The sequence below is a fragment of the Indicator indicator genome, chromosome 3 (assembly GCF_027791375.1).
Source record: "Indicator indicator isolate 239-I01 chromosome 3, UM_Iind_1.1, whole genome shotgun sequence".
NCBI classification, from domain to species: Eukaryota; Metazoa; Chordata; class Aves; order Piciformes; family Indicatoridae; genus Indicator; species Indicator indicator.
In genome coordinates this window covers 10,009,671-10,026,035 of record NC_072012.1, presented here as the reverse complement: position 1 = coordinate 10,026,035, position 16,365 = coordinate 10,009,671, and the positions used below count along the sequence as shown (strand labels likewise).

At 51.1% G+C, this 16,365-nt stretch overlaps 1 protein-coding gene across 1 annotated transcript in view; it reads right to left on the bottom strand.

The window, feature by feature from the left end:
• Window positions 1-6,135, bottom strand: part of PPP6R2 (protein phosphatase 6 regulatory subunit 2) — a 55,835-nt gene extending 49,700 nt beyond the window's left edge. The window contains exons 1-3 of the mRNA XM_054399635.1: window positions 6,039-6,135; window positions 1,300-1,545; window positions 739-925 (exon numbers count right to left, since the gene is read on the bottom strand). Coding sequence (XP_054255610.1) covers window positions 739-925; window positions 1,300-1,526 — 414 coding nt within the window. The 5' untranslated portion in view covers window positions 1,527-1,545; window positions 6,039-6,135. The remainder of the gene's footprint in view (window positions 1-738; window positions 926-1,299; window positions 1,546-6,038) is intronic.
• Between the last annotated feature and the right edge of the window lie 10,230 nt (window positions 6,136-16,365).

Here is a 16,365-nt window from a genome sequence, read left to right as displayed (position 1 = left end):
ATCATCCAGTCCAACCATTCTTAAACTCTACCAAGGCTGGTGCTAAACCATGGTCCTCCGCACCGCATCTCTGCAGCCTTCAAATCCCTTTAAGGATGGGGATTCCACCAGCTCCCTGGGCAGCCTGTTCCAGTCTTTGAGAACCTTTTAAGTGAAGAAGTCTCTTCTGATGTCCAACCTAAACCTCCCTTGGGGCAACTTGAGGCCAATCCCCACATGGCTCCAAGCTCCTCACAGGAAGCTGTAGAGAGTGAGAAGGTCTCTCCACAGCCTCCCTTTCTCTAGGCTCAACGACCCCCAGGTACCTCAGCTACTCCTCACAAGCTCTCCTGATTCTTCTCCTTCTACTCCAGACCCTTCCCCAGCTTTGTTGCCCTTCTCTAGACCTGCTCCAGCCCCTCAATGTCCTTCTTGGAGTGAGGACAACCATCAAAGGAAGTATCAATATGCCTTATGAAGAAAAGCAAAGCTTTAGCTGTGGCACAGGGACATCTTAGCTACTGCAGACCTGAAACTCAAACTACACAAAGGTGTCTTGATGAGCCACCGCCTCCCTCAACTGGGGAATCCCAAGCACTCTTCAAGTCTATTCTTCAAGTCCAACCTTGAAGAGCCCAGAAAGCTACCTGTCAACTCTAAGAGTAGAAGGAGATCTCAGGAGGGTAGCAAAGGTCCCACCACATAACCCAGACAGTGAATTCATTGGTGCTTACGTAGCAGGACAAATCTAATCACTACCTGTTCAGTTTTTCTTGCAATGAGATTCCCAATTGTCTTACTGAAGAAACTGGCAAGCAAAGGGTTCAGAGGAGGCTCTCGGTCCAAGAAGTCGTAGAGGATGTTCAGTAGAGTTTCATCCCCTCCCAGCTTGTCGTTGATCTGCGGCACGTCCGAGGTCAGCAGTTCGCAGGCTGTGTTGGGGTATCTGGAAGGACAGAAGAGGAGCAACTAAGGTGAAAGGAGAACTCCCGGGAACATCTTCTTCAAGTTAGGAAGAGGAGCAGGAGGAGATGGAGGAGCAGGAGATGGAGATATTTAGGAGGAGGTGCAGGAAGAGACTGAGAACGAACAGGTGGAGGAAGAGACTGAGAAGGAGGAGGAAAAGGGGAAGGCAGGGGCGGAAAAGGGGAAGGCAGGGGCGGAAAAGGGGAAGGCAGGGGCGGAAAAGGGGAAGGCAGGGGCGGAAAAGGGGAAGGCAGGGGCGGAAAAGGGGAAGGCAGGGGCGGAAAAGGGGAAGGCAGGGGCGGAAAAGGGGAAGGCAGGGGCGGAAAAGGGGAAGGCCAGCAAACCAATACCTACTTGAAGCGGACCTTCTCATCCATATCCACGGGGGGTTCATGGGTGATGAGGTTGACCAGCTCCTCCATGCAGTGCTGCTGGCAGAGGAAGTCCAGCAGCTTGCGGTTCTGAGCCTTGCACTCCTGTAAGATGTCATCTTCATCCATCAGCTCGTGAAGTGTCACATCTTCTTTATCAAGCAGCTTGTCCACATGTGATGTTGTGTTCAAATCAAACTTCCAGAACATGTTGATGGGACACAACTGGCTGTGATGGAGAAAAACCAGGAGTCAAGCTTTGGTATGCATCATTCTGAGCAGCGGAGATCAATCACAGGCTCATGGACTGGGCTGGGTTGGAAGGGACCTTCAACAGTCATCCAGTCCAACCCTCCTGCAGTCAGCAAGGACTGCAACTAGAGCAGATGGTTCAGAGCCCCAGACAACCTGACCTGGAGTGTTCCAGGGCTGGGGCACCTCCCATCTCTCTGGGCAACCTGAGACAGGTCTCACCACCCTCACAGTGAAGAACATCTTCTCTCTGTTCTGAAACTCCCTCTTTGTGTTCCAGCCATCAGCCCTCGTCCTGTCACAACAGGCCCTGCTCAAAAGTCTCTCCCCAGTTTTCCCATCGACCCTTTCATGTGCTGAAAGGCCACCAGAAGGTCTCTCCTTTCAGCCTTTCCTCCTCACAGAGATGCTCCAGGCCCTTCAGCATCTTCCCAGCCTCCACCAGACTCGCTCCAGTAGCTCTCAGTCTCTCTGGAACAGGGGAGCCCAGAACTGGACCCAGTTCTCCACCCGCAGCCTCCCTCGAGCAGAGTAGAGGACGAAAAGATTCTCCCTTGACCTTGCTGGCCACACTCTTCTTCAAGCCTCACCAGGAGACCCTTGGTGTTCTTGGCCACCAGGACACTTTGCTGGCTCATGGGCAACTTCTTGTCTAGCAGCACTGCCAGGTCCTTCTCTGTTGAGCTGATTCCTAGCAGTCACCCCTCACTGTCCTGGTGCAGAGGGTAGAACTCAAAACCAGAAAGAGGAACTGAAGGAATCACCTCCTCTTCTGAGATGTCCTGGATCTCAAGTCCTTGAGGCTGCTGAAAGCAAACCCTCCCCAACATCACCCTCCCTCACAGACACTTTACGTGGACCTTCCACACCATTCCAAGTAAATCCAAAAGTATTTTGAATGAGTTCTTGGCAAAGTGGCCAAGTGAGATACTAGATGGAACCAAAAATGACAATTAAAACCAACCTGAGGTAGAGCCTTGTCACACAAAAATAAACGAAGTGACCTTATGCACAACAGAGATCAACTCCTGCTCCACCCTCACTTTTTGCCCTCTTCAAGTCTCCCTAGCAGTGCCTGAAGACCCTTGGCCCACACAGGGTCTCTCAACCACACTTAGAGCAGTTGAGATCATCCTCTTTGATGTCACCCCTCAGCATCTGCTGAACACTGCAGGAGCCCTCAGCATGTGGCCAGGATTTTCAGAGGAGGTTTCAGCATGAGCAAGAATTCTCCCCTTGAGACAATTCTGGCTAAATATGGAGTATTGGACTTCTTGTTAGCCATCCTCATCCCACCCAATGTTTCTCCTGTTTGTTACCCTCAGCTTCCTCTCCCTGAGCTCTGCTCATTCTGGTTTTCCAGTCACCATCAGGTTCTGCTGCCATCCAATGTGACCTGGCCAGGCTGGAGAGTTGGGGGAGAAGAACCTCATGAAATTCAACCAGGGAAAGGTCCTGCCCCTGGAGAGGAACAATGCCCTGCACCAGTACAGGTGAGGGGTGACCTGCTGGGAAGCAGCTCCATGGAGAACAACTCCATGGGAGTGCTGAGAGACAACAAGGTCACCATGAGCCAGCAATGTGCCCTGATGGTTAAGAAGGCAAATGGGGGCATGAAGAAGAGCATGGCCAGCAGGTCAAAAGAGGTTCTCCTACAGCTCTACTCTTGTGGAGGCCTACTGGAGTTCTGGATCCAGTCCTGGACTCCCCAGTTCCAAAGAAACTGGGAACTACTGGAGAGAGTCCAGCAGAGGCTGGGAAGCTGCTTAGGGGCCTGGAGCCATCTGTGTACAGAGGAAAGGCTGAGAGCCCAGGAGCTCTTGAGCCTGGAGAAGAGCAGCCTGAGAGGAGATCTTCTCAATGTTCAGTGAGAGCTAAAGGGTGGGGGGCAAGATGATGTGGCCAGACTCTTGTCAGTGGTGCCCAGTGACAGGACAAGGGGCAGCAGGCTTTACCTTAAGAGTGGTAGAGCCCTGGAGCAGGCTGCCCAGAGAGGTTGTGGAGTCTCCTTGTTTGGAGAGCTTCCAAACCCACCTGGCTGTTGTGATCTCAGGCAACCTGTTGTGGGTGACCCTGCTGGAACAGCATGGGTTGGACTGGATGAGCTCCAGAGATCCCTTCCCACCCCACTGTGCTGGATTTGGGGGATGAAGTGGATATGGGCTGTCAGAGTGCAGCATTCCCAGATGCTCTGTCCCTCAGCATGTGATTCCAGAACTCAGGATTGCAGCTATTTTAACCTCCCCCATATCCCCAGTTCCTCAGCAGCAGGAACATTTTTGCTCCAATCATTCATTTTTGTTTTTGCTTCTTCCAGCTTCCAAAAACAGTACCAGGCCTGGTCCTCTGCCAGATCCACCACTTGCATAACTACACCCAAGACAGAACTTTGGAATGATCCTTTGGAACACACAGAACACAACAGTTTTTTCTCCAGGAAGGTGACTAAGGGGCCACTGCTTTCCAGTCACTGGAGCTGGACAACTGAAAAAGCTAAAATAAAAAAACCCACAACAAAAGCCCAGTTTTTTTATTGTGTGTTTAAAGATCTGGGCTCCTTGTGGGGTATCTTCGATTCTGCACCCTCAACTGAAAGGCTGATGGGAATTGCTGAATGGAATCACTTAGGTTGGGAAAGGTCTCAAAGACCATGGAATCCAACCCTTGCCCCGGCACTGCCAGGGCACCACCAGACCATGGCCCTCAGCACATCATCTGCATGGCTTTGAAGCACCTCCAGGGATGAAGACTCCACCACTGCCAGGGGGCAGCCTGGGCCAGAAGTAGAGAGAGACTCATGGAATCATTAAGGGTGGAAAAGACCTCCAAGGTCGTGGAGTCCAACCCTTAGCCCAGCACTGTCAGGGCACCACCAAACCATGGCCATCAGCACCACATATCCATGGCTTTGAAAACCCCTTCAGAGATGGGGGCTTCACCATTGCCCTGGGCAGGCTGGGCCAGGCCTGGACAACCTCAAGCAGCAAAAATTGTTCCTCATGTCCAACCTCAACCTCCCCTGGGTTCTCCAGACCCTTCACCAGCTTCTGTTCCAATGCCTGCCCAACCTCCTCACTAGCTTTGGTTTAGAAGGTTGGAAAAGGGACCTGCTTGCTCTGTGCTGGAAGAAGATTCATTTTCCTTTCCTGAGGCCATCTTCTCAGTGTAGAAGTTCTGAAAACCCATTAGTTGACAGATTTATAATGGGTTTAAGCTTGAGAATCAAGATTTAGGTCTCTTTTCCACCTGTATGTAGAGAACATTTCTGTCTTTGGGTTAAGAGTGCACCCAAACACTCCTCATTTAAGGTCCTTTCTGGCAGCTCTTCACTTGGTGAATTTAGAAGGAAGCCGAGGTAGATAAAAATATCTGCAGAACACTTTGTGAGGAACACACTCTCCAGCCAAGCAGCATTTCTGTCACCACAGTGTCACCTAGGCTGGCAATTCAGATGCCTGCTCCCATCTCACAAATTCACTTCCTTGAGGGTGTCTTCAGAAGCTGAAGGGACAGTGCAGAAGCTCTTGTGAAATGCTGAAAGTTGACCTGACTGATTTCTTCCAGCATACACTTGATTGGAATAGCTCCAGAGGTTGACCAAGGCCAAGTGCTGGGGGTCCTGCTTTCGGGTCACATCAACCCCATCAAGCCTGACGGGTGAGGGTGGAGTGGCTGGGAAGGGGTAGGAAAGGACCTGGGAGGTTTGGTCAGCAGTAGGTGGAGATGAGCCAGCATGCAGCATGTGCCCAGGTGAACAAGAAGACCACCAGCATCCTGGTTTGGATCAGCAATGGTGTGGCCAGCAGGAGCAGGGAAGGGATTGTACCCCTGGACTGGGCACTGGTGAGGCCACACCTGAAATCCTGGGGTCAGTTTTGGGCCCCTCACTCCAAGAAGGACATTGAGATGCTGGAGCAGGTCCCTTCTCCAAAGGAACAAGACACAGGACAAAAGGAAATGGCCTCAAGTTCCCCCAGGGGAGGTTTAGGTTGGACATCAGAAGACACTTCTTCACTTAAATGGAGTGTAGCAGGCTCCTAGGAGAGGTGGCTGAATCCCCATCCCTGCAGGTTTCAAAGCCATGTAGATGTGGTGTAGAGGGCCATGGTTTAGCACCAGCCATGGCAGAGTCAGAGAATGGCTGGACTCAATGATCTGAAAAATCTTCTCCAACCAAAACATTTCTGTGATTCTATGCCCAGTGGAGTCTCCTTCTCAGAAGAGATTCCAAACCTGCCTGGACATCGTGAGCCTTGGCAAATTGCTTCAGGTGACCCTGTTTGAGCAGGGAGGGTGGACTGAATAACCTCCAGAGGACCCTTCCCACCCCACCACAGTGAGACTGGAAGATTTTGTGTCTCCAGGTACTAATTGTGAAGAAGAACCTCAACAGAAGAACACATATCACAATGTCAGAGAGGATAGGGTCCTTCTTGAGCTCACACAGACATGGCAGATGTTCACACTCACCTTCAGTAGAAGATCTTTTCAAATGTGAAATCCTCTCCACGGACAGAGAAACATTTGGGTTACAGTTCCTGGAATAGCTCCAGCTTCAGAAAACGGTCTTCATCCGGTCTGAGATCCTCCTCAAGCTTCTTATCCTGCAAAACATGTTCAAATGTGTTACCTTAAAGCCTCCACCAAACCTTCCAGCCCAAAGAACAAATTGGACAAGTGTGTAGGTGAGGAAATTTCCACCTCAAAAGAGGACTTCCTGAAGGATCTGCAGTATCTATTCTGGGATCCCCTCTATTTCTGTAGGCACCAGAGAATTATGGAATCATTAAGGTTGGAAAAGACTTCTGAGATCATGATGCCCAACCTTCTACCCAACACCTCCATGACCACGTGCCAAGGTAACATAAATAATGATGGAGGACAAGAGACAGTCTGAGCACCACACAGGAAGGACTGGCACTGTACACCCACAGCACAGCTCCTCTGACAAGGGTTGATCTGGGTCCAGCAGAGTTGGGCAGCTCTAGCCCTGGCTGGGCTTATCTCCAAAGGCTCCCAAGGGTTGCAGTAGTACCCAGTCATCAGAGTCAGAGAATCGTTTGGGTTGGAGAAGATCTCCAGGATCATGGAATCCAACCATTGATCCAGCACTGCCAGGGCACCACCAAACCATGGCCCTCAGCAACACATCTCCAGGGCTTTGAAAGCCCTCCAGGAATGGGAACCACACCACTGCCCTGACCAGCCTGGGACAGGCCTGACAATCCTTAAGGGGCAGAAATTGTTCCTCATGTCCAACATAAACCTCCCCTGGGGCAACTCGAGGCCATTTCCTTGTCCTGTCACTTTGGAGAAGACCTTGATGCCCACCTGGCTCCAGCCTTCTTTCAGAGAGTTGCAGAGAGCCAGAAGGTGTCCCCTCAGCCTTCTCCAGGCACAACAACCGTAGAAGCTTCACAAGTTCTCCAGACCCTTCCCCTTCTTCTCCAGACACTTCCCCAGCTTTCTTGCCCTTCTCTGGACGTGCTCTAGCCCCTCAATGTCATTTTTGGAGTGGGGGGGCCCAAAACAAAACACAACACCTCCGGCTGGAGGCAACAGGCTCCTCAACATCTCATACCCACAATTTCCATGAACTAACACCTATCAGCAGAGGGGTTCTTACCCCAAAAGAGCACTTGAGGAGGAAAATCCTGAAGAGAAGAATAATTCCTAGATAGAAAGAACCAAAAGTTGACTTTAACTCTTAAAATGCCTATCTTCATCTGGTTGTTCTGTCGGCTTGGGCACAGTAAGAGAGAAACGGGAAGGCCATAGACCTGATGGAGTGGGTCCAGAGAAGTGCCATGAAAACAATCAGGGGCTTGGAGCACCTCTGCTGTGAGGACAGGCTGAGGGAGCTGGGGGTGTTCAGCCTGCAGAAGAGGAGGCTCTGGGGAGACCTAATGACAACCTTCCAGTACTTGAAGGGGGCTACAAGAAGGATGGAGAGAGACTGTTTACAAAGGCTTGTGGTGGTAAGATGAGGGGCAATGGCCTCAAACTAGAGAAGAGCAGATTTAGATTGGATGTTAGGAACAAGTTCTTTACTGTGAGGGTAGTGGAACAAGCTGTCCAGGCAGGTAGTTGAGGCCCCTTCCCTGGAGATATTCAAAATGAGGTTTGACAGGGCTTTGGGCAGCCTGATCTAGTGGAAAATGTCCCTGCAGGGGGGTTGGACTAGATGACCTTCAGAGGTCCCTTCCAACTCAGACCATTCTATGATTCTATGAATCCAGGCTCTTGCCCTTGTCAGCTGGACTCATGGCACCACATGGTAGTCAGGAAAGGGATGGAAGAGTAGAGAAAAAAAAAAAAAAAAAGGCTATTTTGGTAAAACTATAAAAAAAGCAGCTATTTTAGAGGAGATAGAGAGCCTTCCCACTGCCTTAGTGACACTGATGTGGTGATGAGGAACATCAAGCAAGCTGAACCGAACTGTTTCTATAAAGCCATAAGGGTCCCCCAAGACTAAAGTTTGAATTTTAGCTATCTGAAAAAAGGTCCAAAGAAGGGCAATAAAGCTGGTGAAGGGTCTGGAGAATGAGAAAAAGGAGAGGGGTCTGGAGAACTTGTGAGGAATAGCTAAGGGACCTGGGGTTGTTGAGCCTGCAGAGAAGGAGGCTGAGGAGAGACGTTCTGGCTCACCAAGAGGAAGTGGCCTCAGGTTGTTTAGGGGAGGTTTAGGTTGGACATCAGAAGAAACTTCTTCATTGAAAGGATTCTCAAAGACTGGCCAAGGCTGCTCAGGGAGGTGGTGGAGTCTCCATGCCCGGAGGGGTTTGAAAGCCACAGAGATGTGGTGCTGAGGGCTATGGTTCTGTGGTCACCTGGCAGTGCTGGATGATCTCTCCAACCCAACCTATTGTGTGATACTCTGAATCACTGTGAAATTGCCAAGAAGAACAAAAAGTTTATTTATTATTTCCAAAAGAGCAATGGGAAAAAAAAACCAAACCCAAACAACCTGATGTAAAAATAACCATCTTCTCCAAAGCTGTCACGAGGTGACCCTCCAAAAAAAACACAGCAACTCATCCTTAGGTCTTCAACACATTGCTGTCATCTCTGTCATCTGCACCACTCCACAGGAACTGGGGCACCAGGGGACTTGGCCAAAGCTGTGGCCTCACACCTCAGACTGCTGACAGGTGACACCAGTGACAAACACATCTTGCATCAATTCATGTTCAGAGCCACTGCAAATGTATTGCCCTCTCCATCTGGGCATCTGCAAAATGATCTGGAAATCATCATGGAATAGGTTGGGTTGGAAGGGACCTTAAAGATCATCCACTTCCAACCCCCTGCCATGGGCAGAGAAACCTTCCACTAGACCAGGCTGCTCCAAGGCCTCGTCCAGCTTGGCCTTGAACATCTTGGACAAATTATGAAGCACATGGCATGATCCCAGGAATTATGGAGGTAACCAAGACCAGGTCCTATTTGGAAGTTTGGGCCAAGCACCGGGAATGTCTTTTCCGGGAATCAATACGTTCACACAGACAGTGTCTTACAGGGACAAAACTTCCATGGGATCCCCTCCAAACCAGTAAGTACAACACAGGATCCCAGCATGGTGAGGTGGGCAGGGAGCTCTGGAGCTCATCCAGCTCATCCAACCCCCCTGCTCCAGCAGGGTCACCCGCAGCAGCTTGCCCAGGATCACAATGGCCAGGTGGGGTTGGCTCCATGCTCTTGCCCCTTACGATTTAGCTCTTGCTGAGCACTGAGAAGATCCCAGGCTGCTCTTCTCCAATGCCAGCAACCATGTGGACTACCCCAGAACCAGTTTGTTGTTCTCCAAACCTGAAGCTGATGCTAAAAACCAGTCCAAAACCAGCCCAGCTCAGGCTAACTCTACATACACCAGGAGGTACGAAGCAAAACCACTCCCAGCCTCACTCTGGTGTGACCTCTGACCTGGCCCAAAGCCACCAAGGACACACCACACCAGTGACTCAGACCATGCTGAACCAGCGGATGTAAATAAAGAGCAACCACGGTGTCTACTGGGGTGTCCCACAGAACTGGATGTTTTCTCCCTGATGCCTTCCCAACCCCGGGCTGGTGACAACCACACTGACCAACCGTCACAGACCACACTCAGCAGGTGCCAGGACTCCCAGTGTGACAGGGGACACCGCACATGTGGCCAGGAGCACCAAAACAGAACCATGAAAATGAAGTCAACGGGCTGGCCCTGGGGAGGACAACAGCCCCACAGCAGGCTTAAGGTACCCAACAACCTTCAAGTGCTTGCTGGTGCAAGTCTTGGTCAAGGACATGAGCTAGGGTGTGCCCAGGTGGCCAAGAAGGCCACCAATATCCTGGCCAGAATCAGCAATGGTGTGGCCAGCAGGAGCAGGGCAGGGATTGTCCCCCTGGACTGGGCACTGCTGAGGCCACAGCTGCAATCCTGTGGTCAGTTTTGGGCTCCTCATTCCAAGAAGGACATTGAGGTGCTGGAGCAGGTCCAGAGAAGGGCAATAAAGCTGGGGAAGGGTCTGGAGAACAGATCTTGTGAGGAGCACCTGAGGAACCTGGGCTTGTTGAGCCTGGAGAAAAGGAGGCTGAGGAGAGACCTTCTGGCTCTCCACAACTCCCTGGAAGGAGCTTGGGGCCAGGTGGGGATTGGTCTCTTCTCCCAAGTGATGGAAGAAGAGTATATGTGGCCTCAAGTTGTCCCATGGGAGGTTTAGGTTGGACATGAGGAACAATTTCTGCCCCTTAAGGATCGTTCAGGCCTGGCCCAGGCTGCCCAGGGCAGTGGTGGAGTCCCCATCCCCGGAGGGCTTTCAAAGCCATGGAGATGTGGTGCTGAGGGCCATGGTTTGGGGGTGCCCTGACAGTACCATGGCAAGGGTTGGACTCCATGATCTTGGAGGTCTTCTCCAACCTTTCTGATTCTCTTCTATGATTCTCCTCCCAAGTGAAGCTCCTGCAATGACCCCACTCTCACCCAAACCAACCAGCCTTAGGTTCAGTGACAACAAAGTTCAAGGGTCACCATCAATGAAGGGTTCTCCATGACACTCTACAAGAAGCACCGCTGCAGTTTAGAGGAGACCTTCAGAAGTTGTAGGACATGATTAAAACATTTCTTCCAATATCAGAACTTTGCACACACACATCCCCAGTCCTCCCCCTGCTCTTGGTTCACTTCCCTCCCTCATCTGCCTCATTTTGAATGATAAACACTGACCAAAAGGCCAAGCAGGAGAGAGGAGCCCTCAGAGGCAACCATGGTTCCACCACCTGCCCACAAACTCCCCAGTCAGCACATGTGCCCCACAGGACATCCAACTCAAGTTCTCATCTCAGCAACTTCTGCCAAGTTCTGACTGCTGGTGTGCAGGTCAAAATCTGAAGAACATTGGCCCAGAGATTAAATCCAGCTGTTCTTGCTTCCTCCAAACCACCAAGTGGAATTGGGAGGTGTCTCTGCTGGTCTCAACCAGCCTTGGAGTGACCAGCTTGGGGCTGGGAGAGCTGAGATACTTCAGACCTGTATAAAAATGGTGTCCTGGTCCATGGCTTAGATAAATTCATTTACTTGGCCATTATTGTGGTATTATGGATGGGTTGGGTTGGAAGGACCTTCAGAGGTCATCCAGTCCAATCCACTCTGCAGTCAACAGGGACGTCTGCAACTGGAGCAGGTTGCTCAGAGCCCTAAACAACCTGACCTGGTCCGGTCTCCCACCTCTCTCGGCAACCTGGACCAGGCTTGCACCACCCTCAGCCACAAAAAGTCTGGAAGGTTAAAGCCATCATAGAATTCTGGAAGACTGCTGGAAGACACCTAGAAAATCATGGAGTCCAACCCTTAACCCAGCACTGCCAGAATACCACCAAACCATGGCCCTCAGCACCACAGCTCCATGGTTTTGAAAGCCCTCTGGGGATGGGGACTCCACCACTGCCCTGGGCAGCCTGGGCCAGGCCTGGACAACCCTCAAGAGGCAGAAATTGTGCCTCATGTCCAACCTAAACCTCCCGTGGGACAACTTGAGGCCATATATACTCTTCTCCCATCACTTGGGAGAAGAGACCAATCCCCACCTGGCTCCTAGCTCCTTCCAGGAAGTTGCAGAGAGCCAGAAGGTCTCTCCTCAGCCTCATTTTCTCCAGGTTCAGCAAGCCCAGATCCCTCAGCTTCTCCTCAAAATTCCTCCACATCCTTCATCTCCTCCTGACCTTTCTCTGGACCTGCTCCAGCCCTAAATGTCCTTCTTGGAGTGAGGGACTCCAAAGGCAAGACATGCTCCAACCCTTTGTCCCGTTAGAACAGGCCCTGCTAAGAAGACTGTCCCCATCTTTCTTCTAGACTCCTTCAAGGACTGAAAGGTTGCTTCTGGGAAAAGTTAAACTGGTGCAAGACATGGACCCTTCCAACCTGGACGAAGAGGAGAAGACTCTACATTTAGATTCCTTGGGTACCACCAGCAGGTCCCAAGTGCTGCAGGAGCTGGGTGTAAGCTGCAGAGAAAGGGCTTGTGGTGGGCTGGGTTTTCTGTTCTTTGAGTGCAAAGCTGCTGCAGGCAAAAGGCAAAGATGAAGGTTTGTCTGGTGGACAAGCATGCACCCAAAATGAACAGCTCCTCCTCATTACTCCAGGCTTCTGAAGTTCCCTAATAAAGAGATGCTATCAAGGAGTACTTTGTTTTGATGATCAGCTTGATCCTCATCTAGTATCTTGTTGAACAACCTTCTAATTGAGGCCCTACCCCATGCTAAGGACAAACATTTGCACAGCTTCTTCATGGAAAAGGAGCCTTTTTAATTAAACCCAACACACCCAAGTGCTGGAGAACCTGCAGGGCTTCCAGAACACCCAGCCGGAAGGAGAAACCAAAGAGACTGAGAACATTACTGTACAAAAAAAGGTCTTCTTTCTTTCTAGGTCACCCAAAAATACATGGAGCCAAAAACACACAGAGGAACTCAACTCATGGCTACCAGCTTCATGATACCTCCAAGGACATGGTTATCTCCACATGGTTAACCTCTGCTTCACACACCATGGTGGGGTGGGAAGGGATCTCTGGAACTCATCCAGTCCAACCCCACTGCTCAAGCAGAGGCACCCACAGCAGCTTGCACAATGTCCAGGTGGGTCTGGCACCTCTCCAGACAAGGAGACTCCACAACCTCTCTGGGCAGCCTGCTCCAGGTCTCCACCACCCTCACATCCCTTCTGGGTTCCAACTTGTGCCCCTTGTGTCCTGTCACTGAGTCTAGCCCCAACCTTTTGTCCTCTAGGTAAATATTAAGGCCCTTCAGAAAACTGAAGTTCCCACACATGCCAATGGCCCACCAGCCTGGCTGCTTTGCATGCCACCACTCAATTTCTTCTGGGCAAAGCTTCATTCATCAGAAAACACCTTGAGAGGGAAACAAGCATTGGGAAATCTGACAGCCAAGAGGCTTCACCTGGAGAAATCCAGATGAAAGCCCAGGTTGCTCTCAAAGTCACACACCAGAACTGTGTGCCGATTATCATGGAACCACAGGATGGGGTGGGTTGAAGGGAGCTTCAAAGGTGACCTAGTCCAACCCTGCACTGTTAGTGAGGACATCTGCAACTAGAGCAGGTTCCTCAGAGCCCCAGACAACCTGACCACTTCTCTGTGAAAACTGGAACAGGCTCTCACCATCCTCAGTTTCAAATGCTTCTCCCTTCTCTCCAGTCTGAACCTCCCCCTTTGAGTTCAAACCATGTCCTGTCACAACAGGCCCTGCTCAGAAGTCTGGCCCCATCTTTCTTCTAAGCACTGGAAGGCCATCGAAGGTCTCCTTGGAGCCTTCTCCTCTCCAGGCTGAACATTACCCTAACTCTCAGCCTGGCCTCACAGCAGAGGGCTTCCAGCCCTCCCATCATTGATGTGGCCTCCTCTGGTCCCACTCCAACGGGTTCATGTCCTGTGCTGAGGGCTCCAGAGCTGGCTCCAGCACTGCAGGTGGGATCTCAGCAGAGTGGAGCAGAGGGGCAGAATCACCTCCTTTAGAGTTCTTCACCCACCCTCCAATGAGCTGGGAGTGCACGGTGCCAGCTCATGCCCAGATTCTCCCCCACCAGCACCCCAAAGGCCTTCTCCACAGGGCTGCTTCTCCAGCTGGACTGATACCAGGGATTGCCCCAGGCTAGGTGCAGAACCTTGCACTGGGCCTGTTTGAATCTCATGAGGTTCCCCTAAGCCCACTATCTCCAGCCTCTCCAGGTCCCTCTGGATGAATTCCCTCAGCCATCTCAACCTCACCACTCAGCTTGACGTCATCAGCAAACTCGCCGAGGGTGCCTCAGTCCATATCAGTGACTGAGATATTGCACAGCACTGGTCCCAGTACAGACCCCTGAGGGACACCACTCAGGGGTCACCCATCTCTGTCTGGACACCAAGTTCCTGACCAGAAGCAATGTCAGGCAATGTTCACGAAAAATCAGCTCTTTTCATTTTTCCATGTGGTTTTAGCAGAAAAAAAAGAAATCAGCTGCATTCCTGCCCCACCCTGGACAGAGCTGCCCAAACCCTCATGCCAACAAGGGGGGAGGGGGGCAGAAGTGATGAAGAAAGGGTATGAGAAGCAAGACAGGGACAGGTTTTGGCCAGCAGTGGCAGCTGAAATACAGCTCAGACCTCAGCTTTGGGGACAGAGTATAAACAAGGAGTTCACAGCCTAAGGAAATAACTAAAATAATCCAAAGCTTCTCCCACAGAAAAGGTGAAGCATTCAAATGACCAAGAAGGATGAAACTGGCTCCCCCAAGTTTCATCAAGAGGGATTTTATCAACCATGGCAAAAGGAATGAACATCAGCCCTGCACAAAGGATCATCACCAAGTTCTCTAGAACTTCAAAAATAGCCCAGAGAATGCAAATTGTGAGAGAGGTAGGAAGAGAGATCATGGAACCATGGAATCACTGAATGGGTTGGCTTGGAAGAGACCTCCAAGATCCAGCCCTTAACTCAGCACTGTCAGGGCACCACCAAACCATGGCCCTCAGCATCACATCTCCAAGGCTTTGAAACCCCTCCAGGGATGGGGATTCCACCACTGCCCTAGGCAGCATGGGACAGGCCTGGACAACCCTCAAGGAGCAAGAAATTGTCCCTCGTGTCAAACCTAAGTCTTCCCTGGGGCAACCTGGGGTCATTTCCTCTTGTTCTGACTTTTTTTGCTTGGGAGACCGACCCTCACCTGGCTCCAGTCTCCTTTCAAGGAGTTGTAGAGAGCAAGAAGGTCTCCCCTCAGCCTCCTTTTCTCCAGGCTCAACAACCCCAGATCCCTCAGCTGCTCCGCACAAGTTCTTCAGACCTTTCACAAGCTTCATTGCCCTTCTCTGGACCTGCTCCAGCCCCTCAACATCCTTGGAGTAAGAAGCCCAAAACCAAGATTGTTTGTCGTTCTCAAGAGGCTTTGAATGTCTCTACAAACCCTAGGTCAGCAGTTTGGTTGTGATTTGGTGAAGTTCTTACTCTTCCCAAATCAATGTCTTGAAGAGCAGAGCAAAGGTCCAACAGCTCTACCAACAAACTGTGATGATGCAACCATTCTTTTCCTCAGGTGTCTGCTGGCAGCAGGGTTTCAGTTTCACTTCACACTTGTAAAAAGCCTCAAGTAGATCTCCAAACACCAACTAGGAGCTAAAAATTTCTCCTGCTCTAAAAGTAACTCAACAGTTTTGGTTCTTGGGAGCCTGCACCATTTCACTCCCAACATTTTCTTCCAGGTATCTCAAAAAAAACACCACTTTGAAACTCAATGCAGATAAGAAATGAAGTCCAAGCGGTGAACTTTATTCTACAAGACTTAACATTCTTCAGCTACCTAAAATGGAGAAGAAAAAGAGGACCAAGGAGGCTATGGACAGATCAGATGGAAGCTGCCACACTGAGAGCAGGAAGACATTAACATTCATTAGTTACCCAGGAGCCAGCAACATGTCCTAAGACAGACCTGACCACACTGGAGAGTTGGGGAGAGGAACCTCATCAAGTTCAACCAGGGCAACTGTAGGGTCCTGAATCCATGGAAGAGCAAGCCCCTACCCCAGTACAGGTGAGGGGTGACCTGCTGGGAAGCAACTCCATGGAGAAGGACCTGGGAGTGCTGAGAGATAACAAGGTCACCACGAGACAACAATGTGCCCTGGTGGCCAAGAAGATCAAGGGTCTCCTGGGGGGCACGAAGAAGAGTGTGGCCAGCAGGGTGAAGGAGGTTCTCCTGTCCCTCTACTCTGTCCTGTTGAGGCCACATCTGGAGAACTGAGTCCAGTTCTGGGCTCCCCAGTTCAACAGATACTGGGAGCTACTGGAGAGAGTCCAGTGGAGGCTGGGAAGCTGCTGAGGGACCTGGAGCATCTCTGTGAGGAGGAAAGACTGACAGCCCTGGGGCTGCTGAGCCTGGAGAAGAGCAGCCTGAGAGGGGATCTGAGCAATGCTCAGCAAGAGCTGAAGGGTGGAGGTCATGAAGATGTGGCCAGACTCTTGTCAGTTGTGTACAGTAACAGGACAACAAGGGGCAATGGGCACCAGCTGGAACCCAGGAGGTTCCATTAGGAGAAATTTACTGGCTGTGAAAGTGGTGGAGCCCTGGAGCAGGCTGCCCAGAGAGGCTGCGGAATCTCCGTGTCTGGAGAGCTTCCAACCCCACCTGGCCATTGTGATCCTGGGCAAGCTGCTGTGGGTGCCCCTGCTGGAGCACAGGGGTTGGACTGGATGAGCTCCAGAGGTCCCCTCCCAACCCACCACTCTGGGATTTGGTGAACCATGGAGAAATCCTCTCTTTGTA